The sequence below is a fragment of the Bos taurus genome, chromosome 4 (assembly GCF_002263795.3).
Source record: "Bos taurus isolate L1 Dominette 01449 registration number 42190680 breed Hereford chromosome 4, ARS-UCD2.0, whole genome shotgun sequence".
NCBI classification, from domain to species: Eukaryota; Metazoa; Chordata; class Mammalia; order Artiodactyla; family Bovidae; genus Bos; species Bos taurus.
Genome location: NC_037331.1, coordinates 113,846,509 through 113,863,829, shown reverse-complemented (window position 1 = coordinate 113,863,829; position 17,321 = coordinate 113,846,509). Strand labels below are relative to the sequence as shown.

The window sequence follows — 17,321 nt, the reverse complement described above, 5'->3', positions numbered from 1 at the left end:
GATTGTTGGCTTTGCTTTGGAGGAGAGGTGGCTTGGGTCTGTGGGTCTACACTGACTGATGAGTGATGGGCAGTAGCTTAGCTGGCTAGTCGGGAGCCTTGAATGGTTACAACCAGGAAATACAGGAAAGAGCTACATGGATAGAAGTGCCAGAACGAGCACCAGGTGAAGACACGAAAGTATCATGCAAGTTCCCATCGGGGCAGAGGAGGCTCTCGGTAATCAGGCTGATGAAGCGATCTGTGAATTCATCATTCATTCATTCATTCATTCATCAGGCTTTCCTGTGAATGCCGGTCTCCCTGCCCTCTCACCCCAGTGCTTTTTCAGTAGCTACTCTTCATTACGGCCGATACGAATATCATCTCCACTGAGGCCCCAGCTGATAAATACTAACAAAGACCAGCACTGAATCCCCAGTGTGGCGGAGCAGCCTGTCTTGCTCCTTCACGGGAGGGCACAGTGGTCTGTTCCCTGAGGAATGGAGTCCTGTTCCAGAAACAGCCTTGCTTTCCCCGCTCGCAGAGCTTCTGCCAGCCCCAGATTTTGAGAATGCCCCATTCATTGTCATGGTAACCCACACAACATCCTCTCCAAGCAAGGAACTCATTATAGAGTGAAAGACGTGTGGCACTGAGTTCATGCCCAAGGAATTCACGGGGCCGTGCGCCATGACGGTAACCCTCAGCAGCAGCTGTTTGGATGAACCGGGGAATGGACTCCCGAAGGCTCAGTTTTGGCACCCGCTGCAGGACGGCAGCCTGCCAGGTGCCTGTCTCAAGGGTGCAGTGTCTCCTCGGGGGGACACCACCTTCATATGGTTCTATTTCCCCCATGGCCAGAATACTCGGAGGCTGATCTCTCACAGGGCATCCCCAGAGAGGCGGGATAGGTCTCCAGTGAACCAGCACGCATAGAACGAGTCCACCATTCTGGTCGTGCTGACTGGTCACAGTTACCAGGGGGAATTGGCCCACTGGGACAGAACAGGGCACGGGGGATGGTGTCTGAACTAGAGAGTGTGCTGGAGTGCCCGCAATCTCCTCTGTCCACAGGTGATGGCCAGGCAGGAGCTGGTGACTCAAGCAAGATGGAATTGAGCTTCCCTGGTGGCTCAGTGGTAAAGTGCAGGAGACACGGGCTCGATCCCTGGCCTGGGAAGCTCCCACACCCTGCAGAGCAACTAGGCCCATGCACCACAGCTACTGAGCCCACGAGCTGCAACTACTGATGTCTGTTCACCTAGAGCCCCTGCTCCGCAGCAAGAGAAGCCACTGCAATGAGGAGCACGGCTAGAGAGTGGCCCCTGCTCACCGCAACCAGAGAAACACCCTCGCAGCCACAAAGACCCAGCGCAACCGAGAATAAATAAACTTTTTCAAGAAAGAGTAAAAAGAAAGGCAGGCCCAGGAGAACCTGAATCATGTGGGAAGGAAGGATGGGACCACCCCTGCCGGAAGGCAAGGGAAATACGGACAGGGCGGTGGAGAGAGGAAGCTAAGCGCATCGGCTTAGGTCCTGTGACCAGCATCAAGTGGATTTTCTTGGTCTTCCTTGTTTCCTGTTACTTTCTGTGCAGGGCAGTGTGGGTCTCTAACCCTGTTCTTGTTGGAGGTATGACTGACTGACAGCGCTTTGCTGTGATGAATGGGTGAGGGAACTTGGTGTGTCTGCTGGGGACAGACCCTGGGATTTATTCCTTGAAGCAAAGGACAAGAACCCTCTCCGGCCCTCCTGATCCATCCTCTGTCTTCCGGCCTGCACTGTGTCCCAGGAGGCTGACCTTGACGGACCATATCATCCGAGCTCCCTCACCTTCCAGCTTCTAGTTGGATGTGGTCAGTGGACTCCGAGGTCCAGAGGACAGGTAGATCAGGAGATGTATCACGACTGTGACAGCAGCTGCGTGTCCTGACAGCCCCCTCTTGGCCAAGCCTCTTCCTTGGCCTTGACCCCGTGTGGCCTTGACAGCATCACCGCCTCTCCTTGCCCCTTTGGTCCCCCTTGGGGCTAGCGGCTGGATGCTTTATCATCATTCCTGGCTCCCTTAGCCCTGCCCACATCTCAGAAAGAGGCTCTTCATTAACCTTCTTCAGTTAACCCTTCTCTTGGTGTCATCCTTCCTGCTGGGAGCGTGAGTGATCCTGGACCTTTAAGTAATTCAGTTTTACTGAAGCATAAAGTTTAAGGTGGGAGGAAATGGATAAGAAATGAAGCTGCATAGGGATGCTGATCAATCCTGAGAGGCTCCAAGCAGTGTGATGAGGTCAGCTTTACATGCCCCGGACGAGCTCTCCAACCTCTCTGCCTCAGTTTCATCCCCTATAAAAATAAGGATATTGACAGCATACCCCTCTGGGGTGACTGCGCGGAGTAGATTAAAGAAGGCATGAGAAAAATTTAGCAGCGCCAGCACGGCAAGCCATCAGCATCGCTAGGGATGGTGAGTCAGGGCCTAGTCTTAAGCAAGGAAGGGACCAGGTCAGATCTGGTGGTTCACAAAGTTATTCTGGAGGAATCGTGGAGAAGAAGTGGGGGTGTCCATGAACAAGTGGAATAAAGCAAGGTTAGAAGCAGGAGCACCAGTAAGGAGACTACTGCAATAGTCTTAGCAATAATAATAATAATAATAAAGACTGACGAATTAAACCACCACCCAAAGATGGAATTAAACGAGGATGATATGGGATACAAGAAACAGGAATGCTGACACAGTACTTGAGATCTTTAGGTAGCTAGCTCAGTTTTGCTGAAGCATGAAGGCAATGGTAGAGCTTCCCTAGTTCCACTCGCACTGGGGTCCAGAGAGCATCCTTCCAGCTCACCTTCACGCTACCCACCATTGCGCCACCATTAATTCCTGATACTTGGAATATCCACATATAGAGGCTACTTCCAGGACCCTGAGCTCAGTTTCTCAACTCCTCTCCCGCTCTGATCCCGTCCTCCACCCTGCCTCAGTCTCTGGCTTCCACCATCTTCCCCAGACCTGGTCATCAGCATGCCCACTGTCTTCCCATGCCAGGTCCTCTCTTCCTCCATTCTCCTCTCAGTTACGAGTTTGCTCCCATTTCACCGAGAAGGCAGCAGTGGTCAGAAGAGATCTCCCACCCTTGCTTGGCCCATCCACCTGCCCCTGTGCTCCCAAACTCTCCCTTCCCGATCCCCGTTCTCTGCCAAGTCATCCCAGAGACCCCAAGTTAATGCGTTATGGGTGTGGCCTGGATCTGGGGTCTTTAAATGCTCCCAGACAATGCTAACCCCCACCGAAGGTTGGAGTCCTGCTGCAGATGAGTGACCCAAGCTCTTCCCCCTCGCCCACTCGAGGACGTTGTCCCAGAGATCGTTCCCTCCTTCCCAGCATCATTCACTTTTCCCTCCACTGGTTCTTTTCTCATCCACTACAAACGTGCTAACTCTCCCAATTTATTTTTTTTTCTTTGTTTGGCTGCACCTCGAGACATGCTGGTCCCGTGACCAGGTATTGAACCTGCGTCCCTTGCACTGGAAGCACAGAGCCTCAATTGCTGGACTGCCAGCAAAGTCCCAATTCTCCCAATTTCAGGAAGGCTTTTCAACCCCAATTCTCCCTCCAGCTACTGCTTCCCTGCAAAACTTCTCTAACAGATTGTCTGTGCTTATGTCCGTAATTCCTCTTCTTCCCTTTGCCCCACGGACCCACCAAGGCTGTTACTATCAAATTCACCAGTGGCTTCCTCATGGTTACAACCTGTGCCCACTGTGCCCACTGCTCAGGCCGCAAACTTTTCATCTCCATTCCCTGTTTTGTTATTTTTTAATTAAACTTTTTGTGTTCAGTCGCTCAGTCATGTCCTATAAGCCAGGCTGTAGGCCGGGCCTTGCCCCCTCCCGGACTCTAAGGAGAACCTACTCCTTACCCTTCCAGCTCTGGCGGCTGGTCCACTGCGTCCTCCTCTCCTCTGCCTTCACATCACCTTCTCCTGTGTGTGTGTGTGTGTGCGCGTGCGCGTGCGTGGGTGTGCCCACACATGCCCACGCATGTGTAATCTCCTTCTGCCTTTCTCTTATAAGGACACTTGTAATGACATTTGAAGCCCACACAGATAATCCAGGATAATCTCCTGATCTCAGGATCCTTAATTTAATTAAATCTGCAAAGACCTTTTCTCCGAAGAAGGCAGCGTTTGCAGTTCCTGGGAGCTGTTACCCAGCTGAGCACAGCAGTCAAAATGCGACATCTCCCCCTCACCTCAGAATCTCTCGAGCTGCCCTCTGTGCCCACATCTATGTCCGTCTCATCCCCACCCTCTCCTGAACACCTGGCAACCACTAGTCTCTTCTCCTTCTCTGTAATTTTGTCATTTCAAGAATGTTATATAATTGGAATTACACGGTAACATTTTGAAACTGACTTTTTTCACTCAGCATAATTATTCTTAGTGTCACCTGTATAGCTGTAGGTATCAATCAGTTCAGTTCAGTTCAGTTGCTCAGTCGTGTCCAACTCTGCGACCCCATGGACTGCAGCACGCCAGGCTTCTCTGTCCTCACTCAAAATCATGTCCATCAAGTCGGTGATGCCATCCAACCATCTCATCCTCTGTCATCCCCTTCTCCCACCTTCAATTTTTCCCAGCATCAGGGTCCTTTCCAGTGAGTCGGTTCTTCGCATCAGGTGGCCAAAGTATTGGAGTTTCAGTTTCAGCCTCAGTCCTTCCAATGAATATTCAGAACTGATTTCCTTTAGGATTGACTGGTTGGATCTCCTTGCAGTCCAAGGGACTCTCGAGAGTCTTCTCCAACACCACAGTTCAAAAGCATCAATTCTTCGGTGCTCAGCTTTCTTTATAGTCCAACTCTCACATCCACACATGACCACTGGAAAAACCATAGCTTTGACTCGACGGACCTTTGTGAGTATCAATAGCTTATTCCTTTCCATGGCTTAGGGGGAGCTCATGGTATGGTTGTGCCTATTTGTTTAACCCATCATTCACCCACCCAAGCCATTGTGGTAGTTTTCAGGTTAGGGCTATTATGAATAAAGCTGTTATGAATATTCACAGGCAGATTTGGGGGTGAACATAAGTTTTCATTTCTCTGGGATAAATGCCCAAGAGCGCAATGACTGTGTTAAGTGCATGTTCAGATGTATAAGAAACAGCCACACTGCTTTCCAGAGGACTAGTCTGCATTCCCACTGGTAATGTATGGGCAAGTCGTTCAGTTTCCCTACGTCTTCACTGGCATTAGGTGTTGTCACTAGTTTCTGTTTTAGCCATTCTGATACGTGTATATTTTAATGGGTAGAGTCAGTGAACAGCCTTCCATAGGCTCATCTGCCACCCTTCCTTCCTGTTTGGTGAAGTGTCTGTTCATGTCTTTTGTACATTTTCTGATTGGATTGTTAGGGTGTTTTCTTTTTAAACCTCTCAGTTTGAAGTACTCTTTGTAGTCTGAATACTAGGGATTTGTCTGATAAGTGATTTACACATATTTTCTCCTACCCTTTAGCTTTTATTATCATCCTCTTAGCAGAGTCCTTCAAAAGCAAAAATTTAAAATATTTATCAATTTTTCCTTTTATGGGTGGTGCCTCTGGTGTCAAGTCAAAGAGCTCTTCACCTAGCTCTAGACCCCCAAAGATTTCCTCTGATATTTTTTCTGAGAGTTTTATAGTTTTTTTTTTTTTTTTAATTTTTGAATCTGGTTTTTGCTTGCTTGCACTTCTTTTATTTAGCCACTCCAAGTCTTAGTTGAGGCATGTGGGATCTAGTTCCCTAACTAGGGATTGAACCCCAGGCCCCCTGCATTGGGAGAATGGAGTCTTAGCCACTGGACCACCAGAGAAGTCCAGAGTTTTATAGTTTTATCTTTTACATTTAAATCTGTAATCCATTTTGAGTTAATGTTGTTTAAGGTGTGAGAGTTAAATGGAATTCTTTTTTTTTTTTTTTGCCTTTGAATGTCCAGTTGTTCCAACGCCATTTGGTGAAAGGTTATTTTTTATCCACTGAATAGCTTTCACACTTCTGTTATAAATCAGTTGAGCAGGGCTCCCCTGGTGGCTCGTGGATAAGAATCCACCTGCCAGCCCAGCTGTGCTCCAGCTCCTCGAGTGGCGGTGATGGCGTCGCTCACGGTGAAGGCCTACCTTCTGGGCAAGGAGGACGCAGCCCGCGAGATCCGCCGCTTCAGCTTCTGCTTTAGCCCGGAGCCCGAGGCCGAAGCCGAGGCCGCGCCTGGCCCCCGGCCCTGTGAGCGGCTGCTGAGCCTGGTGGCTGCGCTCTTTCCTATGCTCCGGCCCGGCGGCTTTCAGGCGCACTACCGCGAAAAAAAAAAAAAAGAATCCACCTGCCACTGCAGGAAACACGGGTTCGATACCTGGTCCGGGAAGATTCCACATGCCGTGGGGCAACTAAGCTCACGGGACACAGCTACGGGGCCCGTGCTCTGGAGCGCGGGAGCTGCAGCTACTGAAGCCCGAGCCCTATAGCCTGCGCTTCGCAGCAAGAGAAGCCCCTGCACCCACAACCAGAGAGAGCCTACACGCAGCAGCAAAGACCCAGCACAGCCAAAAATAAATACATAAAATTTAAAAACTCACTGGAGCCTATTAGTGTGAGTTTATTTCCGGGTCCTCTGTTCTGTTTTATTGATCTACCTACGTATCCCTCTGTTGGTATCATGCAGTCTTGATTACTATAGCTCAGCATGGGGGAGAGTGATTCTCCACCTTATTTTTCTTTTCCAAAAGTGTGTTAGGTATTCTAGTTCCTTTGCCCTGCTACATAAATTTTAAAATAATCTTCTCTCTGTCAACCAAAACTCCTGCTGGGATTTTGATAGGAATTGAGTTAACCTAAATATCAGTTATTTTTGAAAGAACTGATGCCTTGGCTATGCTGAATCTTCCAAACCATCCACATGCTGTCTGTCCACTGATTTGTTTTCTTTGACTTCTTTCTTCTTCGTTGGATAGTTTTCAGCATATACATCCTGCACATGTTTTGTTATATTTACACTAAATATTTTCACCTTTGAGTAATCATAAATGGTATTGTATTTTTAATTTCAATGTCCACATGGTCATTGCCAGTATGCAGAAATGCTATTGAGTTTTTTAAGTCATCTTATAATCTGTGGTCTTGCAAAACTCACTTATTAGTTCCAGGAGGTTGGTTTGCTTGTGGATTTTTTAAAAAATATTTATGGGATTCTCTGTACAGACAATCATGTCATCTTAAAATAGGGATACTTTTATGTCTTCTTTATAATCTCTATGTCTTTTCTTTTCTTTTTGCCTTCTTGTTCTGGCTAGAACTTCTAGCAGCATGCTGAATAAAAGTAACAAGAGTGGACATTTTTGCCTTGTCCTGGATCTTAGGGAAAAAGCAAGCCGTCTTTCATCATTAAGGGTGCTGTTAGCTCAAGGTGTGCTGTAACGCTCTTTATCAAGCTGGGGAAGGCCCCTCTACTCTAAGTTTTCTGAGAGTTTTTCTTTTTAATCATGAATGGGTGTTGAATTTTATCAAATGCTTTCTCTGCATTGACTGACATGCATGTGATTTTTCTTTAGCCTGTTAATGTGGTAGGTTGCATTGATGGATTCTTCTGGATAGAAGCAAATTTGCATGCCTGGAATAAGCATCTCACATATTTTTCTTACCTGTTGTCTATCTTATCTGAAGGCTAGTTCCAAATGGAAAGAAACTTTTTGGTTCATTTTATTCACTGCTGTATCCTAGTCCCCCAAACAATGCCAGGCATGCAGTGAGCTCTCGTTATCTATTTGTTGAATGAATGAAAAAACAATACAGAGATGTAGAGAATTGCCAAGATTAAGGTGAAGGGAGAGTCCAGCTGTGGGCAGCCAGTCCATGTAGAACTAGTCAGAAAGCCCCAGAAGAGCCTGCAGAGTCTGAATGCCCTGAGAATTTTAGATAGTCTGCAGAGCGTTGGGGTCGATTTGGTGATGATGATGTGTGTTGTTCAGTCGTGTCCAACTCTTTGTGGCCCCATGGACTGTAGCCCAGTGGGCTTCTCTGTCCATGGAATTCTCCAGGCAAGAGTACTGGAGTGGGTAGCCACTCCTTTCTCCAGGGGATCTTCCTGATTTGATGATAAGTATGTAGAAAACTTGGAGAAGGCAATGGCACCCTACTCCAGTACTCTTGCCTGGAAAATCCCATGGACGGAGGAGCCTGGTGGGCTGCAGTCCATGGTGTCGTGAAGAGTCGGACATGTCTGAGCAACTTCACTTTCACTTTTCACTTTCATGCATTGGAGAAGGAAATGGCAACCCACTCCAGTGTTCTTGCCTGGAGAATCCCAGGGAAGGGGGAGCCTGGTGGGCTGCCGTCTATGGGGTTGCACACAGTTGGACATGACTGAAGTGACTTAGCAGCAGCATGTAGAAAACTAAGCAAACAAGCATTTTTTTGGAAAAGGTAATTATTATTGTGGTACGTCCACACAATGGAGTATTATTCTAAAAAGAAATGAGCTTATAAGCCATAAGAAGACATAAAAAGAGAAGGCTTAAATGCATATGACTAAGTGAAAGCATCCAATCTGAAAAGGCTACATTCTAACTATATGACATTCTATTAGTATGATGCTAATTAGCATGAATCTGACTGTATGACACTCTGAAAAAGACAAAGCTATGGAAAGATCCTAATGACCAAGATAACCATGATGGTGTGATCACTCACCTAGAGCCAGACATCCTGGAATGCAAAGTTAAGTGGGCCTTAGGAAGCATCACTATGAACAAAGCTAGTAGAGGTGATGGAATTCCAGTTGAGCTATTCAAATCTTAAAAGATGATGCTGTGAAAGTGTTGCACTCAATATGCCAGCAAATTTGGAAAACTCAGCAGTGGCCACAGGACTAGAAAAGGTCAGTTTTCATTCCAATCTCAAAGAAAGGCAATGCCAAACAATGTTCAAACTATTGCACAATTGCACTCATCTCACACACTAACAAAGTAATCTCAAAATTCTCCAAGCCAGGCTTCAACAGTACGTTAACCATGAACTTCCAGATGTTCAAGCTGGATTTAGAAAAGGCAGAGGAACCAGAGATCAAATTGCCAACATCTGCTGGATCATTGAAAAAGCAAGAGAGTTCCAGAAAAACATCTACTTCTGCTTTATTGACTATGCCAAAGCCTTTGAGTGTGTGGATCACAATAAACTGTGGGAAATTCTTAAAGAGATGGGAGTACCAGATCACCTTACCTGCCTCCAGAGAAACCTGTATGCAGGTCAAGAAGCAACAGTTAGAACTGGACATGGAACAACAGACTGGTTCCAGATTGGGAAAGGAGTATGTCAAGGCTGTACATTGTCACCCCATTTATTTAATCATGCAAAATGCTGGGCTGGATGAAGCACAAGCTGGAATCAAGACTGCAGGGAGAAATATCAATAACCTCAGATATGTAGATGACACCACCCTTATGGCAGAAAGTGAAGAAGAACTAAAGAGCCTCTTGATGAAAGTGAAAGAGGAGAGTGAAAAAGCTGGCTTAAAACTTCACATTAAAAAAACTAAGATCATGGTCCCATCACTTCATGGCAAATAGATGGGGAAACAATGGAAACAGTGACAGACTTTATTGTTTTGGGCTCCAAAATCACTGCAGATGGTGACTGCAGACAAGATATTAAAAGACAGCTGCTGCTTGGAAGAAAAGCTATGACCAACCTAGACAGTGTATTAAAAAGCAGAGACATTACTTTGCCAACAAAGGTTTGTTTAGTCAAAGCTATGGTTTTTCCAGTAGTCATGTATGGATGTGAGAGTTGGACCATAAAGAAGGCTGAGCAATGAAGAATTGATGCTTTTGAACTGTGGTGTTGGAGAACACTCTTGAGAGTCCCTAGGACTGCAAGGAGATCCAACCAGTTAATCCTAAAGGAAATCAGTCCTGAATATTCAGTGGAAGGACTGACGCCACCTGATACGAAGAACTGACTCCTTGGAAAAGACCCTGATGCTCGGAAAGATTGAAGGCAGGAGGAGAAGGGGACGACAGAGGATGAGCTGGTTGGATGGCATCACCGACTCGATGGACATGAGTTTGGGCAAGCTCCAGGAGTTGGAGTAGGGAGGCCTGGCGGGCTGCAGACCATGGGGTGGCAGAGAGTCAGACACGACTGAGCGACTGAACTGAACTGAGGGAAACGGTAGATCAGTGGTTGCCAGAGGTTAGGTTAGGAGAGGGAAAGATGAAGGGATGGAGCACAGAGGATTCTTAGGCAGTGAAACTATCCTGGATGATACTGTGATGCTGGACACATGCTGTTGTTATACATTTATCCAAACCCAGAGAAAGTGCACCAGCCAGAGTGACCCCTGTGGTCACCCATGGGCTTTGGGTGATTGAGACGTGTCAGTGTGTGTGTGTTCATCAGTAGTAACAGGTTTAACCGCTCTGGTGGGAGATGCTGGTTACAAGGGAGGCTGTGTGTCAGGTGGGGCGGGGGAGGGAGTATACGGAAACTGCCCGTACTTTCTGCTCTATTTTGCTGAGAATCTAAAATTGCCCTAGGGTATTCCTTGGCAGTCCAGTGATTAGGACTTTTCGCTCTAACTACTGAAGGCCTGGGGTTTGATCCCGCAAGCCACGTGGTGTGACCAAAATTAAAAAAAAAAAAAAAGCTCTAAAAAAATAAAGCAGGCTTAAGCTAAGTATGAACTCTAGAGAAAATAAAAGGTACCCAGGAAAAGAGGAACATTCACAGTTTGCTATATGGGCTCAGCCAGGTTTCCTGGGGCCTGAAGTTTATACAATTGAGGGAGAAGTCTTTAAGAAAAGAACAACACTAAATCAGAAAAAAATCCGATCAAATCTCAGAGAAATTTCTGGAAGCTTTGTACTTTCCCTGTCCTGACAAAGCCCAAACTCCTGAGCAAGCACCGCAGACACCCTGCCCTGGACACGGATCTTCACCTGCTCCGGCACAAATGGGGGGCCGGCAGTGCTCAGCTTCTCAAAACTCAGCACCAACACCCCCTCTTCTGTGAATGTACCCCGCTACTCCCTTCCCCAGGGCTTCCTGCAGGGCGTGGGAAGAAGCCGGAGGTGGATTTGAATCCCAGCTCTGCCACGTAGGAGCTACATGGCCTCGGACACATCCTTTGACCTCCCGGAGCTTCGTGCTTTATCTTCTATAAACACAAATACTAATGTCTGTCCTACAGGAGGGCTGGAAAGAACAAACACCTGATCCAGAACTGGGAATGTGGGGAGGGCAAGGAAACACGTCTTTCTTGCTGCCTAGCAGCATTAATTTTTCTTTTACTTGTGGTAAAAAAAAAAGAAAAGAAAATTTACCATCTTAACTTTTTTAAGTGTAAGGATCTGTGGCATCAAGTACTATCACCTTGCTATTAGACCATCAGCACCACCCATCCACGGGGCTCTTTTCATCCAGCAAGACCAATTCTGTCCCATTAAACCCTAACTGCCCACTCCCTCTCCTCCCAGCCCCAGCACCCTCCGTTCTACTTTCTGTCCCCTCCAGCACTGGGACTGGCCTCTGTGACTGCACTGCGTGAGAGCGAAAGTGAAAGTTGCCCAGTTGTGTCCGACTCTTTACGACCCCACTATACAGTATACAGTCCATGGAATTCTCCAGGCCAGAATACCAGAGTGGGAAGCCTTTCCCTTCTCTAGGTGATCTTTCCAAGCCAGGGATCAAACCCAGGTCTCCCGTATTGCAGGCAGACTCTTTACCAGCTGAGCACAAGAGAAGCCCAAGAATACTGGAGGGGGTAGCCTATCCCTTCTCCAGCGGATCTTCCCTACTCAGGTATTGAACCAGGGTCTCCTACACTGCAGGTAGATTATTTACCAACTGAGCTATCTATTTACATGTATTCATCCCCCATCTGGAGCTTCCCTGGTGGCTCAGATGGTAAAGAATCCACCTGCAATGCTGAAAACCTGGGTTTGATCCCTGGGTCGGGAAGATCCCCTGGAGAAGGAAATGGAAACCCACCCCAGTATTCTTGCCTGGAGAATCCCATGGACAAAGGATCCGGCTACAGTCTATAGGGTTGCAAAGAGTCAGACATAACTGAGTGACTCACACTTTCATTTTTCAACCCCCATATGGCCCAGAGGCGTCTCACACCCCTGCGCCACAGTCTGGTACAGAGCCAGGCCCACAGTAATACCAGCTCCAGGAGGAGATGCAGGACCCCTGAGCGAGATACACAGACAGAAGTTCTCGAATGGGTTCATGGATTCCTGGTCTGATTTTACATAGCAGGTGATCAGAAAATATTAAAAGTCTTACAGAAGATACAGATGATTTTTGTAAGCATTTACTTATTTGTTGAATGGGTAAAATAGTCTAAATTCAAAACCTACAAGTGAAAATAGAGTGGAAAGTAAATGTCCCTCCACTCCAACCTCCAGCCCTCTGGTGACCAGAGGGCACCACTGTGCCCATTTTCTCCTGGATCCTTCTAGAGGACTTGTGATTGTGTATAGTGAAGCACTCACGAGCACATACATCACACATCACACACTTTGGCACACTTTGCCCACCGTTCTGCACACTTTTCTTTTATTCTCTTGTCTCATCTTTGAGATTCTTCTCTATCCTCCTCTATCAGCACACACAGGGTTTCCCTACTGTTTGATAGATTCATTGAGTGGCATATTCATCTTGTCACGTTTACATCCGTCACCTGATTTATTTACTTTGTCACCTGCCAACGAACATTTAGACATCGCCAGTTTCTTGGTATTCAAGCAGCACTACAGTGAACAACCCCAGATTTCACTGACTCATGGCTGAATTTTATATAGTGTGTATCTGTTAATCCCAAACTTAATTTATACCCCATCCTCTTTGGTAATCCTACATTTGTTTTCTGTGTCTGTGAGTCTATTTCTGTTTTGTAAATAAATTCATTTGTGTCATTTTTTTTTTAGATTACACGTACAAGTGATATGATGTTGTCTTTCTCTGTTGCAGGCAACAGAATCTTATTCAGCCTTAAAAGAGAGAGAATTCTGACACATGCTACAACATGGAAGAACCTTGAGGTCCTATGCTAGTGAGCTGTTAGTCACTTAAGGGCAGCTATTGTAGGATCTCGCTTATGCCAGGCTCTCAAGATAGTCAGGTTCACAGAGATAGAGAGGTGGGCGAGTGAGCAGAGAGGTTCATCTGGGCTTCCAGAGTCCCTGCAGAGAGAGGAGCAGAGCTGGAGGGACCCACATGAGACCTTGGGGCTCCCCTGATAGCTCAGCTGGTAAAGAATCCACTGGCAATGTGGGAGACCTGGGTTCGATCCCAGGGTTGGGAAGATCCCCTGGAGAAGGGAACAGCTACCCACTCCAGTATTCTGGCCTGGAGAATCTGACACATGCAAAGAGTCTGACGTGACTGAGCGACTTTCACTCACTTACTCAGATTGAGACCATGAGTGTGCAAGCAGATAATGGGGTGGGGGATATTGGTCCGAACCTGTCCCAGCACGGGTGTGTGTGTTTGTGGTGTGTGTGGGTGTGTGTGTTGTGTGTGTGGTCTCTGTGTGCCTGGTGTGTGGGGGGTGTGTGTGTGGTGTGTGTGGTGTGTATGTGTGTGGTGAGTGTGTGTGTGGTGTGTATGGGTGTGTGATGTGTGTCTGTGTGTGTGGTATGTGTGCATATGTGTGTGGTGTGTTTGTGTGATGTGTGTCTGCGTGTGTGGTGTGTGTGGTGTGTGGTGCGTGTGGTGTGGTATGTATGTGTATGTGGTGTGTGTGTGGGGGTGTGTGCGTGTGTGCGTGTGGTGTGGTATGTGTGTGTGTGTGTGGTGTGTGTGTATGTGGTGTGTGTGTAATGTGTGTGGGGGTGTGTTTGGTGTGTGTGTGGTGTGGTGTGTGTATGTGTGTGTGTCCTGGAGTGGGTACCGCCTGCGATCACTCGGGATGCTCTGGCGGTCTGGGTAAGCCCGCGGAGGAGCAGGCGCGTCTGCAGACCTCCAGCGCATCCGTGTTCAGCCCGAAGCTCACGACGGGCCTGCGAGCCCGGCGATCACAAGTGCGGATGCACGGGGCGACGCCGTCCGCTCCGATCCCTAACTCATTATTAAGCCGCTCGCTCTTTGCAGACGCTCCCTGCGCCTCCCCCGCTCCGGGCTGCGGCGGCGGCGCAGGCGCCGGGCCGAGCCGAGCGCCGAGCGGGGAGCGAGCGGCCGCGCTCCGGGCCGGGGTCCCGGGGGAGCAGGTGAGCGACCCGCGCCGCGCGGTCCCCGGGCCACCAGAGGAGACGCCGCCGGGCCGCGCTGCGCCGGCGCCCCGGCCTCCCTGTTTGTCGGTGCCCGTTTTGCCTGCGTTGACATCACCCCCCTCCCTTGCCTGGCACCCCTCCTCCCCCACCCCGCCTGCTATCTCCTCTCCTCCCGCCTGCCTGGCATCCCTCGCCCCCCCCCCCACGTCTGGCATCTCCCCCGCCTCCCCTGGCCTGGCATCTCCCTGTCCCCCCCACCCCCGGCTGGCACCTCCCTTCTTTCCCCTGCCTGGCACCTCCCCTTACCTGGCAGCCGTCTTCTGCTTCTTCCTCCTCCCCTCCTTCTTTCCTGACCGCCCCCCCCCCCCTCCTGACTCTCTCCCTCCCCTGCCGGGCACCTCCCCCACTCCCTCTCTTGCACCTCTTCCATGCCTGGCAGACTCCCATCCCTCCCCTCGCATTCTCCCCCCTCCTCACCCCTGCCTGGCATCTTTCCCTCCCCCCCACCCAGTACCTCCCCATTCTCCCCTGTCTTTCCCCTCTTTCCCTTTGCCTGGCACCCTCCTGCCTGCTACCTTCCTCTCTTCCCCCGTGTCTGGCACCCACACCCCTCCCCATCGCCTGGCACTTCCTCGTGCTGCTCCTGACTGGCACCCTCTGCCTCCTCCCCACTCCCCGCCTGGCACCTGCCCTCTTTCCCCAGCCTGACATCTCCCTTCCTGCCCACTGCCTGCCTGGCACCTTCCCCATCTCCACTTGGCATCCTCTGGCCTGGACACCTGTCCCCCGTTCAGATCGTCCCGCTGTCTCCCACCTTCCCGCAGGTTACCTCCTCCCAGCCCTGGCCTGGTATTGTCTCCCCTCTTGGCATCGTCCCCATCTCATTGCCTCCCCTTCCTCCACACCCTTCCGGCCAACACCACCTACACGTGACCCTCAACTGCTCTCAAGCCCCCCCATACTTACTGAACTGCCCCCCGACACCCCACCATCTGCTCTGGTAGTGACCCTCGCTCCCACCTGTCCTGCTCTCGCGTGGGAGTAAAGCCAGGAAGGCTGTGCGCACAGGCAGGGCTGTGTGAGCTGGGCGGAGTACAGAGCAGGTCAGCTCTACCTACTGGCCACCCCCAGGATTCCCTTGGGATGGGGCCTGAGCTCCAGAAGGCATCCAGCTCCCATCCTGGCTCACGGTCCACCTTTCCGTTCTGCCAAGTCTCCCAGATTGCCCTGCCCTGCCAGGGCCCGGGCTCTGCCTGCATTCTCTGCTCTCATCCTCCCAACTCTGCCAGGAGGACCTGGCCTCCGACAGCTTTCTGCTCTCACACCAGTCCTTCTTGAACCACCCAGCCGGGCTGGCTCCTGCTCAGTGCACCTCCTGCCTTCCTCAGACCGTGCCAGGGAATGCCCCACACGTGGGGCCCCTCTAGCATCTTCCCCCGCCTCCTCGGGCCCACTGTGAGTCTGCTCTGTGCTCAGGGTCTGGGCCGCCCCTCCCACTGCCCTCTTCTTTCAGATCCTCCTCAGAATGGCCCTTGGTGCTGCAGGCACGGTAGGCTCTGGGCACGGGCACCAAGGGGGCACTGGATGAGTCCCCCGCTGCAGGACCCTGCCACCTATGACCGCAGGCCTTCAGCACCCGCCCGCCGTGGTACAGGTAGGCTCTGCCTTCCCCACCAGCCCCGGAGTGGCTGGGCCTCTGCTCACACTCCACGGCCCCCTCTTGGCACTTCCGCCCCCATCTGGCCCCTGGCAGTGCCTCTTCTCATGCCCTGCGAGGGCCGGAGCCTCTGCCCAGACCCTGCTGCCAGCTCCCCCTATCCACAACCCCCGCCCACCCCTACCCCCCATCTTGCTCGGTGTCCCTCACCTCTCGCCGTCCCTGGGCCCTGCCTTGCACGGCCATTGGAGCCAGGGACACGTGAGCCTGAAGCCAAATTTTTGCTTCATGTGAAAATGGTCTGGGGGCTCTGGCTTGTCCCACTTCCTCCTTCTTCCTTCCTCCTGGCTTGTGCCCAGATTTCCACCCCCCAGACACACACCTCCGTGCCCCTCACCTGTGTGTAAGTGCTCACATGCGCCCATAACACCCCACAAACACACACACTTACTGCAGCCAAGGGGAACCTGCTGAGCTGTGGTACAACTTGGGCCCTGGAAACCTACCCCGGACATGCTAGGGCGCACATCTTCAAGCCTTCTGAGCCCCAGGCAGGGCTTTGTTTGGGGCAGGAGGGGTGATGGTGGTACCCTGTTGTTGGGTGTCTGGTGGCGGCTAGTCCTGTGCTGACACGAGGCAGGCCCGGGCTCAGGGGTGCTCTCAGGCCCATTGCACATGAGTTGGATCCTCCTGAGTCTCCTCCCGGCAGCGTGGCAGAGAGGGGGACAGCCTGGCTAGTCCCAGGGCGGTGTCCCTGGTCCAGAAGGAAGCACTGAGGCACTGCATGGAAAGGCTGCCTGCCCCAGAGCCCGGACCATCCATGGGAGGGGGTTGGAGCCCAGTCTGAGCTCTCCCAGTCCAGCCTCACCAGTGGGCATCACCTGGTAACAGATTGGTGCTGTCGGGGGCCCTGGAGGTGTGAGGGCCCGGTCCCTGCCCTCAGGCCGGCAGTCCAGCAGAGGGAGCAGACTTGGCTGGCCGGCCCACAGGAAGTGCCCTAAGTAGCGCGATTTGAAGTAGGCGTTGGAGAACAGGGGGCTTCCCTGGTGGCTCAGCTGGTAAAGAATCTGCCTGCAATGCAGGAGACCTGGGTTCGATCCCTGCATTGGGAAGATCCCCTGGAGAAGGGAAAGGCTACCCACTCTAGTATTCTGGCCTGGAGAATTGTCCATGGGGTCGCAAAGAGTCAGACACTATTGAGCGACTTTCATTTTGGGAGAACAGGAAGGTGGGGCAGACTGGTGATACGAGGGTAGGGGGTGGACCAAGTAAGAGTGCTAGTCTCAGCTTCTCCTCCCTCGGAAGGAGCAGAGGAACTTGCTTTCCTGCCTGGACTGCTCTGAAGTCCAAGGCAGTCCTGCCCCTCTCTGCCCTGCACCCCTCTGGTAGGCTGGGCCCAGGGTGGTATGGGGCAGGGGCAGCCTGGCTGGCCCAGAGATG

The 17,321-nt window shown here is 50.7% G+C and overlaps 1 protein-coding gene across 1 annotated transcript; it reads left to right on the top strand.

Moving 5' to 3' along the window:
• Positions 1–6,075: 6,075 nt before the first annotated feature.
• LOC132345192 (sequestosome-1-like) lies at positions 6,076–6,493 on the top strand. Its single transcript, XM_059886066.1, has one exon. It carries the CDS (start codon positions 6,110–6,112, stop codon positions 6,476–6,478), a length of 369 nt encoding a protein of 122 aa, XP_059742049.1. The 5' UTR covers positions 6,076–6,109; the 3' UTR covers positions 6,479–6,493.
• The last annotated feature ends 10,828 nt before the right edge of the window (positions 6,494–17,321 follow it).